Below are 13,912 nucleotides of genomic sequence, written 5' to 3'. Positions count from 1 at the left end.
GGCTGCGGTTAAGATTAAGGATTCTAGTCCTAGAGCTCAAGTTTTTGTCAAAAATAAAAATGTAACTAAAGGACCTTCTGTGCAGAGTAATTATAAACTACAGAATAATACAAGGAAATTGTTTTGTAATCGTTGTGGTTCAAATTCACATTCCTTTCAATTTAGACAATGTCCAGCCAAAGGTAAAGAATGTTTTAAATGCAAAAAGAAAGGTCATTTTGGAAATTATAGTCTATCTAATAGAAGAGTTGCAATTCTTTCAGATTTGGAGACTCAAGAAGATACTTCTATTGAACAGTCTTTTGAAAATGAAATCCTTGCTATTACCGACGTTCACATATTAGGTCAAGTTGTACCTGATGATGAGGATATTGATTCTGAACCATACATTCCTCCTATTTGCACTATTTCTGTAGAAGGCAAGGATATAGAAGTCATGGCTGTTTCTGGCTCTCTTTATACGATTATTTCTGATGTTTTCTTTCTTAAGGCTTGGGATAGTAAACAATTGAAACCGAGTGATATTCGTGTTTTTGGTTTTAGAGGCAAGATAATTGATATGTTAGGCTATTTTGTGTCTGACATTGCTTTTAAACATAAGACTATTCATGGTAAAGTTTATGTAGCTGTTGATGGGCTACAAGTGCTTGGTTGGAAACATCAAGGTAAATTTGACATTACTTTACGCCCCAATGCAAAGATACAAGTTTGTTTTATAGAGGAACTACACATTAACAGTACTGAGTATAGAGACACTGATGACCTTAAGTCAAATTTACTAAGTAAACATAAAAACGTGTTCAAGAAAGAACTTGGAAAAGTTAAAGGATTTTCACATAGAATTGTGGTAAAGAAAAATGCAGTACCCTCTAAACATAAATTAAGAAATGTTCCTTTGTCAGTTAGGAGCGAATTATCTGAAATGATTAAAAACCTGTGTTCTGAAGGAGTTATTGAACCTGTCAATGCATCTGAATGGGTTAAGAAAAAATGGCGAGCTTAGGATGTGCACGGATTTGAGATATGTAAATAAACAAATTGTTATGGAGTGTCATCCTTTACCTAAGATACAAGATTTGTTAGCTGAACTACAGGGGGCAAAGGTTTTCAGTACCATTGACCTTAAATCTGCGTATCATCAGGTGGAGTTAACTGAAGATTCTAGGGACATCACAACCTTTATTACACCTGATGGTACGTTCAGATATATTAGAATGTCTTTTGGCCTCTCTTCGGCAGCCTCAGTTTTTCAAAAGCTGATGAATTCATTATTTAAAAACATCGGAAAAAGTCATCGCCTTTCAAGATGATATTTTAGTTTTCTCAGAATCTGTTGAAAAGCATAATGAAACTCTTGATAGAGTCTTGTCTATTTTAGATGACAGAGGAATGACTATTCGTTATGACAAGTGCAAGTTTTTTGCATCTGAGGTTGAATACTTGGGACACAGAATTAGTTCAGAAGGCATTTTTCCTAAGGAAAAGAATATGAATGAACCTAAAGACAAAGACAAAGACCAACTTAAATCATTTTTAGGTTTATGTGAATATTATTCGAGGTTTGTTAAAACTTTTTGCAGACATTGTTTTACCATTAAGGTTATTACTTAAAAAAGGATGTAGGTTTATTTGGTTGAGTGAACATTCCAATGCTGTGGCTGCCATCAAATCTGCTATTATTGATTGTAAACCTCTCTCTCCTTTCTCTTCTACTGCTGTTAGTGTAATTACTGTTGATGCAAGCGCTACTGGTCTTGGCGCTGTGGTAGGTCAGGTCATGGGTAACAAAGAATTTACGGTGGCTTTTGCGTCTAGACCTTTGTCAACTTCTGAATCTAATTATTCTACTATCGAGAGGGAAGCGTTAGGCTGTTCCTGGGCGGTTGAACATTTTAAGACATATCTGTGGGGAAAGTCTTTTAAAATAAAGACTGATCATAAACCTTTGATTTCTTTATTATCTAACAATGGCGTAGGTAAAGCATCTTCAAGATTAGTGCGTATTCTTGCAAAACTTTATGAATATAATTTTGAAATAATTTATATTCCTGGATCACAAAATACTAGAGCAGATTGTTTATCTAGATTATTCCCTGATGTTAAAGTTGCCATTAATTCTGAATCCTTTGATGAATGTGTTGTAGCGTCTGTAGATGATGATGTTCTTTCTGTGTCTGATCTCATTTCTAAAGATGAATGGTCTAAAGCAATGGAGTTAGATGAAGATCTTTCTTTGGTACAAAAATATATCGTAGAGGGCTGGCCATTAGAAAGAAATCTTTCTAAAGAACTTGCAGTATTTTGGAAAGTTAAGGATGAGTTGGCATTTAATGATAATCTGATTCTAAAAGGTGATTGTTTTGTTCCTCCAAATTCAATCAGACAAAAAATCATTTCTATTGCTCATTTAGGTCACTTAGGTCAATCTAACACAATTAAAAAAGTGAGAGAAATTTTTTGGTGGCCTTACATGGATGATCACATTGTTTATTTTGTCAAAAAATGTTCTGTGTGTGCTAATTCAGATAAAGTGCTGAAACCTTTGCATTCTGATTTAGTGAGAGTTGAAATTCCAGACAAGCCCTGGAGAAAATTAGCTATTGATGTTCTTGGTCCTTATGAGGGTATTAGGTCTCACAAATTATATATTGTTGTGGTCATTGATTATTTCTCCAAATGGGTGGAATACAAATGGTTGTCTCTTGTTGATTCTTGTTCTATTATCGAATTTCTTAAGGAAATTTTTAAAAGAGAAGGTTTTCCTTTGATTCTTGTTTCTGATAATGGAACACAATTTACATCTCATTTGTTTGAAGCCTTTCTTAAGAAATTTAACATTAAGTACATCAAAACAGCTTTGTATTCTCCTAATATGAATGGCCTAGTGGAAAGGTTTAATAGGTTATTGGTTGAAGGTATACAATTGGCCATTAAATCTCATATTGATGTCAAAACTCATGTTGCTGATTTAGTTTGGTCTTATTTATGTACACCACATTCTTCTACAAACCTTTCTCCTTTTCTGTTACTGAAGGTTAGAGATCCTCAACAAGAATGATCACTTTCTTGGGTGGAGAAAGCTAACTCAAAATCTGATATGAGCACTATTTATAAATTAGCAAAGAAGAATGCTTTTGTTTCTAATAAGGTTGTTCCTTCAATTAAATCAAAGTTGTGTTGGAGACAGAGTTAAAATTAAATTACCTATTTTTGCAAAGAAAGATCAATCCAAATTTTCAGATATCTTTGTTATATGTAAAATCGGCAAGACTTCTGTTCTTTTGGATAATGGATCTTGGTGGAATATCTCTAAAATTGCTAAAGTTGATCCTTCTATTGCTAAGAGGCATACTTTGTTTGAACCATATTTTTCTAGTGATACTGTTAATCCGAATGAAGAATTAAATCCTTATATCATTGATCATGAAACATCCAATTGTAATGCTTCTAATGATTCTTCACATTTAGATATGAATTCTTTTATTATTCAGGTTGCTAAAAGACAAATACGCATTCCAAAAAAGTTCAATGATTTTGTTCTGTATAAGTAATCTCATTTGTATCATTTTATATGTATGTTTTTCAATTCTTTCTTTTAGAAGGTTTTCTATGTTAGAATTCCATCCGGAATTCTCCTATGTAATTCCATTTAGAATTGTTGTTACTCACTATTCCATGCTTGCTTTGTGTACCTTTGAATATGATAGTTTATTTGTGTAAATTGGATCAGACAGTTTTCAGTTGCACTGCTGATCTTCTACAATGTGGATGCTCCTATAAACACATGCCTACTTCCACTGGGTTTCCTTGGATTATTATCTTCATTTCCCCTATTACACTATTGCGCCCCTCCACACCTGTTTTGTCCGCTCTCCTCTCTTCTCCCTCCCCAGTCTCAGCATCACAGCCCTCTTCTCCTCCAGCTGCAGAGGAGGAGCTCCCAGGTGTTTGTTTTAAGGTAAGACAGGTTTCCTAATCTGGCACAGATAACAGATGGCTCCTCATTAAAAAGTGAAACCTAAACAGTGTCTCTGATAGTTTGTTTCAATGCTTTTCCACTATCTTCCAGTGGTCCTGGTATTGACAGCTGGATTGCTGGTCTCAGGGTGAGTTTTTCTAACATTCATTAGGTGTAGCTGCTTCTGTGGTCCTGTCTGTAATGCCTCATTATAAATACACTAGGTTGTGCTGCTAGCTGCTTCTCTGGTTGCAGTGCTAATTCCTCATTCCAAGTCCTGTAGACAGTGCTGCTAACTGCTATTCTGGTCCCGTCGATAATTCCCCCTACTAAATTTTCCAGACAGTGCTGCTAGCTGCTACTCTGGTCCCGTCAGAAGTTCCCACATTTTAAGTCCACTAGGCAGTGCTGCAGCTGTCTCTCTGCTCCCATGGTAATTCCTCATTCTTAGTCCTCTAGGCAGTGCTGCTACATGCTTCTCTGCTCCCGTTGGTAAATCCTCATTCTTAGTCCTCAAGACGGTGCTTCTAGCTGCTTCTCTGGTCCAGTCAGTAACTCCTGCATTCTAAATCCTCTAGGCAGTGCTGCAGCTGTCTCTGGTCACAGTGGTAATTCCTCAGTCTTAGTCCTCTAAGAAGTGCTACCTACTTCTCTGTTCCGGTCGGTAATTCCTCATTTTAAGTCCTCTAGGCAGTGCTGCAGCTGTGCCTCTGTTCATACATCCACTACACTCCAAACCAAATAATACATAAAAAATAATTTCATTTACAGTGCTATTTGCTCTAACTCTGATAAATGATAGACCTATTGCATTGCGAATGCTTGTTTAGATTTGTCAGACAGCGAGTTACGTGTGCTGTAATGTTTTAGGAGTGATGGGTTGTGTTTAAGCTGCCCTCAATAGAATGGAAAACGTATTATATTGTATTGTAATTGCATTTATATAACGCTTACAATACCCGGCGAGGAGTCAAAGTGTTCTTTTGGCGAGTAGCACGCTACTCCGGAACCCAAAAGCCTAAAACGGGCTGACAGGGTGCTTCTCTAAACTGGATAAGATGGATTCTTCACCATTTCCAACCGCAAATGGAAATAGAGTGCTACAGAGCCCCCACATGCAGTGGGGAGTTATTCTGTGAATTACTCTCAATGAAGACACTACAGTGCACAAAATAGGAATTATTATTGCCGCAAATAAGTGATACTAGCCTTCAATTATTGTAACCTGAAGATACATTTTGAACCGTGTGAGAAATAAAAATGAGGATTAAGATAGAAAAATAAAGTTTTGGAAAAGTACAATACTGCTCTACCAAACCAGGCACTAAAATGTGGTTCTTTTTACGGAGATGTGGAAATGTGATCACTTAAAAATGCAGCCACTACCCATTCTAATATGCGTGTGCGTATGTTGTAAAAATTGTGGGGATCTGGCGCATGCAGAAACCTTCCACTGGCTATAACAATTATCCCGTAATGGAGAAAACCCTCCTTTACATACTTCACATTCTGCCACAGTCACTCTTCTTTCGCTACCGCAACAATAGTTCAATACCTTGTTTCTTTCTTTGGGAGTGGTGCAACTTTTCCCAACTTCTTCACAGGTGGCAGCACCTTTGTCGAATCCTTTGTCGAAGCATGATTTTTCCCCTAAAGTCAAAGCATAGAAAAGAAAGCAGAATTACCCTAAAAAAAATGCGGTGTTAAGAGTTCGACAATGAAGATTATGTCCTAGTTTTAACTGCAAATGCTCTACACCAGGGGTCTCCAACCTTTTTTGTGAGAAGAGCTACTTGAGGTCAAACAAAACCATCCTGAGCTATTATTATTAGGTTTCAATAGTGACGATATCAAACAAGGTTAATTGAATGACAGAATATTGAGGACAAAACTATCGTGGGGCCAAAATAATGTGGCAACAATATCGAGGAAACATTATCCAGAAGGTAGGTTCATAGGTAAGGACTGACTTGCTATTTTTAACTCCACATGTATGTACTTTGACAATATATAGAAGATCAAGGTATGTGCATATGAAGTAAAGTATAGTAAACCTAGATCAACTTAATTTCACAATATTTTAGCCCTTGATATTTGGGCCAGAATATTTTGCCCTCCACAATATTCTGCAGTGTGGTGTAATACTAACAAGATTACATTAGTTGCCAATATAAGCAAGATACAAACAGTTATCACTCCTTTTCATCAGGTATGGTTGCAAGCAGTGATGTAAAAAAGGCTTGGTCAATGTAGAAATCATCTACATGGGTGATACATAACAAAAAACGTCAACGCCCCAGGCACCAAAATAATATTAGTCATAAGTCTCTACATCACCGCATCATTTATCACTCAAATAGTTTTAATTTATAATGTGGAAATTACACACTTTTTCTCCAAACATCAGCTATGAGTTCTGAAAATAGACATTTTCATCTTGAAAACACACTTTCTAATTTTGTTTTACATATATTAATTCAACTCAGGAAAAGCTGCTGATTTAGTAGGCTGGGCTACACACAGAAGAGCTACTTCCAGGTAGCAGGGGAGCCAACAGTGGCTCACAAGTTGCTCTTACGAGAAGCCAGCTCTACAGTAACAAACAAGTAACAGGTGTTGTAGTGTGGAGAAGTCAGTTCTTAGTTAGGACTACTACCAATTAAAAGTTACTTCTCTGCAATTCTCAATCTGCTCCAAGGAAATCTTGACTAAAGTCAAAAGCAATGAATAGTCCAGACTGTGTGAGAACTAGGAAGCACTTTTCAAATATCAGAGGAAATGATGATTGGAGGCTCAGTCTACCTGCCACGAGGCAGCATGTGCCTCGAAGACATATCCGCCGCTGTCCCATGTCCCCCACATTTCAGTCACCACAGATTCACTAGCAGTAGGTGAGCTCTCATTGCACCTCTCAGGCAGGACACTCAATGCATTCCAATCCATGCCTCTAGCTCTCAAATCAAGGGAGGGCTTGAAGTGTAAGTGCCACCATCGACTCATTAAAGCCCTTGTATGGTGTTGCCCAGCAGGTAGACCGGAAAGGCCGCATGGGGTCTCTCCTAAACAGCTTCAAAGCTCAAAGGGACTCTCGAACTTCTCTTTCTGTGGGGTTCGCAACCTTGAGAATCCGGTTGGGATAGGGATGTCAGTGAGCGAAGTCAGGTCCAATCAAGACGCCCTTAATGGAGATGTAGGACCACTTGTAAAGTTAAGGTTTAGAACACATCATACATATATACTCTACAGGGCTCACCAGTACCTGAAGCGATGGAAAATCTCTTTAAATATGGTCAATAAAAGAAAGCCATATTACAGGGATGTTAGAGCTGAGGCTAACTGACATTTCCAGTTTTTTTTTAAGCAAGAAAAATAAAAGAACTATGTAGACTGACATTACAGCTTTCCTTGGTGAAAATGTACTGTGTCTTTGTTGCACCAGGATACGGATGGCACTGGACTGGCAGTGGAGCCTCAAACCATCCGAGACTTCAAACAAAGTGCAATGGCTGCAGCTTAATTGTTTTTTTTCCAACTCCTTATCCTGGTTAGGAGGATGGTAGCTCATGGAGTCAGCTACGCTTCTCAAGATCAACTAAGATTATAAGCAAACATCTTTTTCTGCATAATGGCACTTTCACGGATATCAATGAACAAGAAATATGAAGTTCCAATCTCACAAGAGAGATGCAATTTTGGAGCAAAGTGAAAAGGCAGAGGTATAACACTATTCGTTAGTCTACTCTAGTGTGGATCCAGAGAGCAGTGTTTTGCAAATGTATGTAATGAACTCCAGGCAGCTGCCATGCATATATGTGGAGTGGTTATATTTGAGGGAAGGACCAGGAGCTGCCATCCACCAGGGGGAAATGAGCTCTAGGACTCCCTGGCAGCAGTTTTTGACAGATTTTTATTCTACATGTTACAATCCAACATTCTGTAGATTGTTGAAAAATCTCAGACTGAACCATAATTAACAAAACAACGACTCTTTCACTATTAGGAAAGAAAAGTGTATACTGCCATGGAGCACAACACCTAGCCTGCAAGTAGATGTAATAGCCAGGAGGAAAGTAGATTTAGACAAAAGATCCTGTAATGTGATTTTAAGCACATGTTCAATAGGGGAACTCTAAAGTTTGGATATGAGAAGATTTACTTCCAACGGAGGAAGTGATCTAGCATAAGGGAATACTTTAAACTATACCATAAATGCCATCACTGTAACCTTAACGAAACAAGCCTAATAGGAGGAATTCTTCTCAGTAAAGGTACGTCATAATCGATAGGGCCGTATACTTGCTACTCCATTACTCAGACAACCTAGTCATACCCACTGGGTACAAGAGCAATTTACTTACCTTCAGTAACACTCTTTCTGGCGGATACACTAACTTCAGATTCCTCACCTTTTGAATAATCTCCAGATGCTGGATGCAGAACACTTCACTACAGTGCTCCAGTGCGCCAGCAGGTGGCACCTTGCTGCACTGCCACAGGAGCGAAGCTGTATACAAACACAGCGCGCCAACATCAGTCTCTTATCTCTCGCCCTTTCTGCTCCTTCAGAGGCATAGCATACATCAACTTTTGGTGAATCTGCTGTTCTATACCTTGGAACTTGTTAGAAGAGGCCACAGAATGAGGAGGCGAAAGGACAGAGAGGATTCTGAGGGTAGATAGATTATCCGCCAGAAAGAGCGTTACCAGAGGTAAGAAACGTATTGTGGATGAAGAGTACACCGGAGATCAGGTAAGTGAGGAAGGCAGGGTTTATTCAGGATAAAGGATAAGTACAGAGCCTCCTGCCTCAGCAACCGCCAGGTCGGAATGAAGGGAATCTGGAATCGACTGCATGCAATGCATGATTCCAGATTCCACATTCCATGGTCAGAGGCAGGAGCAACATAGAGAATACAACATATCCTCTCTTCTTAATGAACAAAGTATAAACCATATAATTACAAACCAAAGACATGAAAGAAGCATGTAAACTTTACGCTTGGAACAGGATATTTTTTTTTTGCAGAGTGTAAGCACACTGAGAAAGCGCGAACATAACTAAGTAAGAAAATTACTAATGACAATAAAGAATGGCAATGAATGCATTATACAAACAAGATAAAACTTGTAATACATGAATACACATTACCCAATCCTAATCCATAGTGTAACATGCAATGATCAAACAAGAAGAGCAAATAGGATCAGGAAAGAAAGGTAAGAGTAAGAATTAATACAACACAAAGTTATCATACTTCCTGGGAGTACTACGCTGTCTTGAGGAACGAGGATCTACTTGTGCAGGCAGACTGACTCGCTCGTTAATTCGCTCAGATCCACTAGGGATGAATTTGGGATTGACCGTGACTCCAGGACCATTGGAACAGGAAGCACTCTCAGAATCAGACGAGGCATTCTTGGCAACACCACCACTCCCTTTCGCAAACAGAGCAATCCTTCTAAAGTTCCAATTCTGGCCATTCTCAAGTACAACATGCCACTTGTGCACCTCTTTGACTTTGAAAGGATCTGAAAACTTGTTCGCTCCAGACTCCTTTCTACCTAACTTAATTTTGACATAATCGCCAACATCGACTTTACCAACCTTCCCTTTGAAGCGACATCTGTCATGCATGGAATTAACATTAGGGGAGCACTCAAACCCTTGAGACTTAAGTTCCAACAACCACTGAGGAATCATCTTAGTCTTGGGAATTCTACCTCGCATGGTCACAAAGGGAACCTTATTAGTCACACTATGAACTGTGGTATTGTAAGACCAAACAGCTTCCTCCACAGCACTACGAACATTTCGTTGACCTTGCAAAGCCAGTTGAATAACACCCTTAATAAGTCTGTTCATGCGCTCCACCATGCCGTTCCCCTGTGGATTATATAAGGACATATGCATGTGTCTAATACCATGGTTGGAAAGAAAAATTTGCATGGAGGAGGATGTCAATTGTGTACCGTTGTCTGTCAACAATACGCACGGAAAACTTTCTTTCATAAAAACCGACCTAAGATACCCAATCACACTCTCCGTGGTTATGTTCTTCATGAATTCAACATTTAACCATCGAGAACACGCATCCACTAGGACTGTCGCAAACCGACAATCAGCAGGCAAGTAGTCCATAGGACCAATAAAGTCCAAACAAACTTTGCTCCAAGGTAAATCTTCGCAGCTGGAGATAGACCCCAATGGACGTGAATGTACCTTTAATCTTTTTTCACTCTCCTTGCACATCGTACAGTTCTCCACCCAACGCCTTACATCATCATCTAGACCTGGCCACCAAAAGTTGGTCTTGAGGCGTTTACTAGTCATGCTCTGACCGAGGTGACCTTCATGGGCCAGAGTAAACAACCTCTTCTTCAGTGGATTAGGAGGTACAACTCTTTCACCTCGCAAAACAAAATCATCAGAGCTACCTACACTAAGCTCCTCCTGTACCTGTATGAAACTACGTAAAGAAGATTTAATATCACCCTCACGCTTCCACCCCAACCGGATGGCACTAATCAATTCTGCAAATTCAGAATCGGCTAAAACAGCTCGATGCCACTCTTCTCTAGATATAGAATTAAAACCATTTGAGCAAACATCACTGAAATCATCAACCAAGGACACAGTCTCATCATCAAAATCATAGCACTCCCCACAATCAACAGGGAGACGGGACAAGCAATCCGCTTGAACGTTCTTCCAACCAGAGATGTGCTGCAGCGAAAAGTCATACTCCTGTAACTTTGCAGCAAATCTCATGAGCCGAGGAGAACCTTTACTCGCACCCCCAGGTGAAAGTATTTTGAGGAGGGGCTTGTGATCTGTTCTCAGTGAAAAGTGTGAGCCCCATACATAAGTACGAAAGTGCGACACACCCCAAACAGCAGCTAACGCTTCACGTTCTATGACCGCATAATTGCGTTCTGAAACCGTTAAGGTGCGTGAAGCGAAAGCTACTGTTTTCTCTGTGTCACCCTTCCTCTGAGAAAGAACAGCACCAATGCCATAAGCACTTGCATCGACAGTCACAAACGTATCTCTACCTGGTTCATATGTGGAGAGAATACCTGCATTGACGATCTCTAACTTGATCGTTTCAAAGGAATCAGATTGCAGAGGACCCCAGTCAAATTGAACACCTTTCTTGAGAAGTAATCTCAAAGCTTCAGTCTTGTGAGAAAAATTGTGGACAAACTTAGAATAATATTCCACTAGCCCCAGAAACGATTTCAATTGCTCTTTGTTCGAGGGAAGGGGAGCACACCTGATGGCTTTCAACAAATCTTCCTTGGGTTTGACACCTGCATGTGATATAGTGTAACCTAGGTAATCTATTTCTGTTAACATGAACTGGCATTTATCTTTTCTAAGGGTGAGGCCCGCATCAGAAAAGATATGCAATACCTTGGCTAGGTTATCGTTGTGTTCAGATTCATTAATCCCTGTCACTAAAACATCATCTTGAAAATAATGAACTTGCTTCAGGCTCCCAAACAAAGAATGCATCATGCGTTGAAATACGCTGGCTGCGGAAGCCAACCCAAAGGGCAATCTTTTAAATTGGAATACTCCCTCAACAGTGACAAAAGCAGTAAGTTCCCTGGACTTAGGATGAAGAACTACTTGGTGATATGCTGAACGGAGGTCTAGTTTACTAAAAAATTTCGCCTTGTCCATTAACAGTACCATTTCGGAAATATTAGGGAGCGGGAATTTATCCACTACTATGTTCTGATTGAGGGACCTAAGGTCTACACAAAAACGCAGTTTTCCATCCTTTTTCTTAGTAACAACAACAGGCGAAAGCCATTCTGAGACCTCTACAGGCTCTATAATATCCTGTTTTTGCATGTCATCTAACATGTCCTTCACTTCCTTGCGAATGGCAATGGGTATTCTCCTGAGATTGTGTCTTACAGGAGAGGCGTCTTTTTTTAGTTTAATAACATGCATGTAACCACCCAACTTGCCCAAATCTGTGCGAAATACATCCGCAAATTTATCCAAAATAAAGTCAATACTATGACATTCATCAATTACTAAAACACTTTCAGTTGAACGCGGGTCTAAAATAATGTGTAAATCGTACTGTTGTATCCAGCCCAAAATTGCTGGACCGTCATCTGAAATGTACACTTAACCATAAGAACATCTGCCTTTAAATTCGAATGAAGCATCCATAACGCCCTTAATGTTGATAATTTGTCCACTATACCCTTTAGGAATTATGTCACTCACATGAAGTGTCATATCGGGCCAGTGTTTTTTTGAATAAAGACATGGGAAATATGGAATGCATGGATCCCGGATCAACAAGTAGCGTTATGGTAGCACCATTTACAATAAAATTGGCTTTCGGCCTCTGGAGACCAACGCAAAGACACGTTCCCATATCATCACAACCTTCAATGCATAAAGACATTTCATTGGGAACATATTCATCATCTACAAAGGCAACCTTATTCACAGAAGGCGACCTGCAGGCCTTGCTAATATGGCCCTTCCTTCCACATTTCACGCAGGTTTTGTCTCTGGCAAAACACCCTGCAAAATCGGCTGCGTGAGTCATGCTGCCGCAGCGAAAACAACCCATAAATTTGCTTCTCCCAACTAAACCAGTATTTCTGTTTCTCTGTCTAAAATTGGATAATTTGGGTTTAGCATCAGTTGAAACAAAGTTCCTAGGCTTAACATCTGCGGAAGTGAGATTCTTATCCATTTTGTTCACGACACATATAGAATCATCCTTGTTCACATCCAAGCTGTGCATTTCTTCCATGCATTTGTCGGCTTCTTCCACTACTTTTGCAATGGCTATGGCCTCCGTTAAGCTTGGGTTCTTTGCAGCCCAAAGTTTTTGCTGCATCCTTTTGTTCTTGCATTGGACGATTAATTGGTCTCTGATCATCTGATCAGTCATGGGTCCAAAATCACACTTCAGTGAAAGTTCTCTAAGCCGTGTCACCATTTGATCAACGGATTCTTAATCTTTTTGAGGCATAGTGTAGAACTTGTGTCTCTGCATGACAATGTTCACCTTCTTTCCGAAGTATTTCTCAAGTCTCATTTTCGCTTCCATATAAGGATTATCGACTAGCTCGCCATCTGCACCACGTAATTCAGGTAAAAACTTGAATGCATGTTGACCACCCTTGCCTAATGAATTTAATAAGATCGCTTTTTTCCGCGACAAGGGAAATCTAAGGCCATCAATGGCTTCTAGATAATTCTCAAAGACACCAATCCATTCTTCCCATTCTACGATCGGTGTATCTCCTTCGGCCAAAAATGGAGGAGGAGGTGCAATGGTGGAATTCGCTGTCGTGGCCATAGTAGTAAGAAATTATAGATCAATGCGGAATTAGGCTGAGGCAGGAGAAAAAATGTGTATGTTCAATCAGAAGAAAGACAGATAAATTTAATATGTTACCGCTGAATATAATGAACTAGTTCCTTGTAAGAGTGCAAGATATAATTATCAGTTTGGAAAACAGTGAAAAAAATGGAAAAAAAATATATATATATATATTTTTTTGTTTTGTTTATTTCTATTAATAGTATTCCTTATTCCCAGTTTTCGTAAAATTGGTCAATATTTTGTCACTTCTGGGACTAGGGCGTATCTTGCACCGCTTCCGATATAGGTTGGAGCGGTTAAATCAGGGCTTTGCGACGTGGTTGGCAAAATTCATCATTTCGTGGTTGGCAAATTGATAAAATGGCCGCCGTGCGTGCTGTTTGCACGTGAAGACGTGATGACGTCGTGCGCGCGTGATGACGTCGTGCGCGTACAACAAAGAAATCCAAGCGCGAGCAAAGATGTGCGCGATGCTTGTGTCGCTTGGCAACCAGGACTCGGGGCAGGCCGCAAATGACCGTTGGCGGGCAAAATAAATTTTTTGTTTCTCCAAGTGTGAAAAACAAGAGTAAACTCACGGCACCAT

At 39.5% G+C, this 13,912-nt stretch overlaps 1 protein-coding gene across 2 annotated transcripts in view; it reads right to left on the bottom strand.

Moving 5' to 3' along the window:
- Nucleotides 1–13,912, bottom strand: part of S100PBP (S100P binding protein) — a 454,146-nt gene that overhangs the window by 152,240 nt on the left and 287,994 nt on the right. For both annotated transcript variants that reach the window (XM_078680741.1, XM_078680740.1), the window contains exon 3: nucleotides 5,514–5,608. In XM_078680741.1, coding sequence (XP_078536867.1) covers nucleotides 5,514–5,608 — 95 coding nt within the window. The remainder of the gene's footprint in view (nucleotides 1–5,513; nucleotides 5,609–13,912) is intronic.

This window comes from Lissotriton helveticus, chromosome 3_1 (genome assembly GCF_964261635.1).
Source record: "Lissotriton helveticus chromosome 3_1, aLisHel1.1, whole genome shotgun sequence".
Taxonomy (NCBI): domain Eukaryota; kingdom Metazoa; phylum Chordata; class Amphibia; order Caudata; family Salamandridae; genus Lissotriton; species Lissotriton helveticus.
Note: the sequence above shows the minus strand (reverse complement) of the source record. Positions and strands in the feature narration are given on the sequence as shown.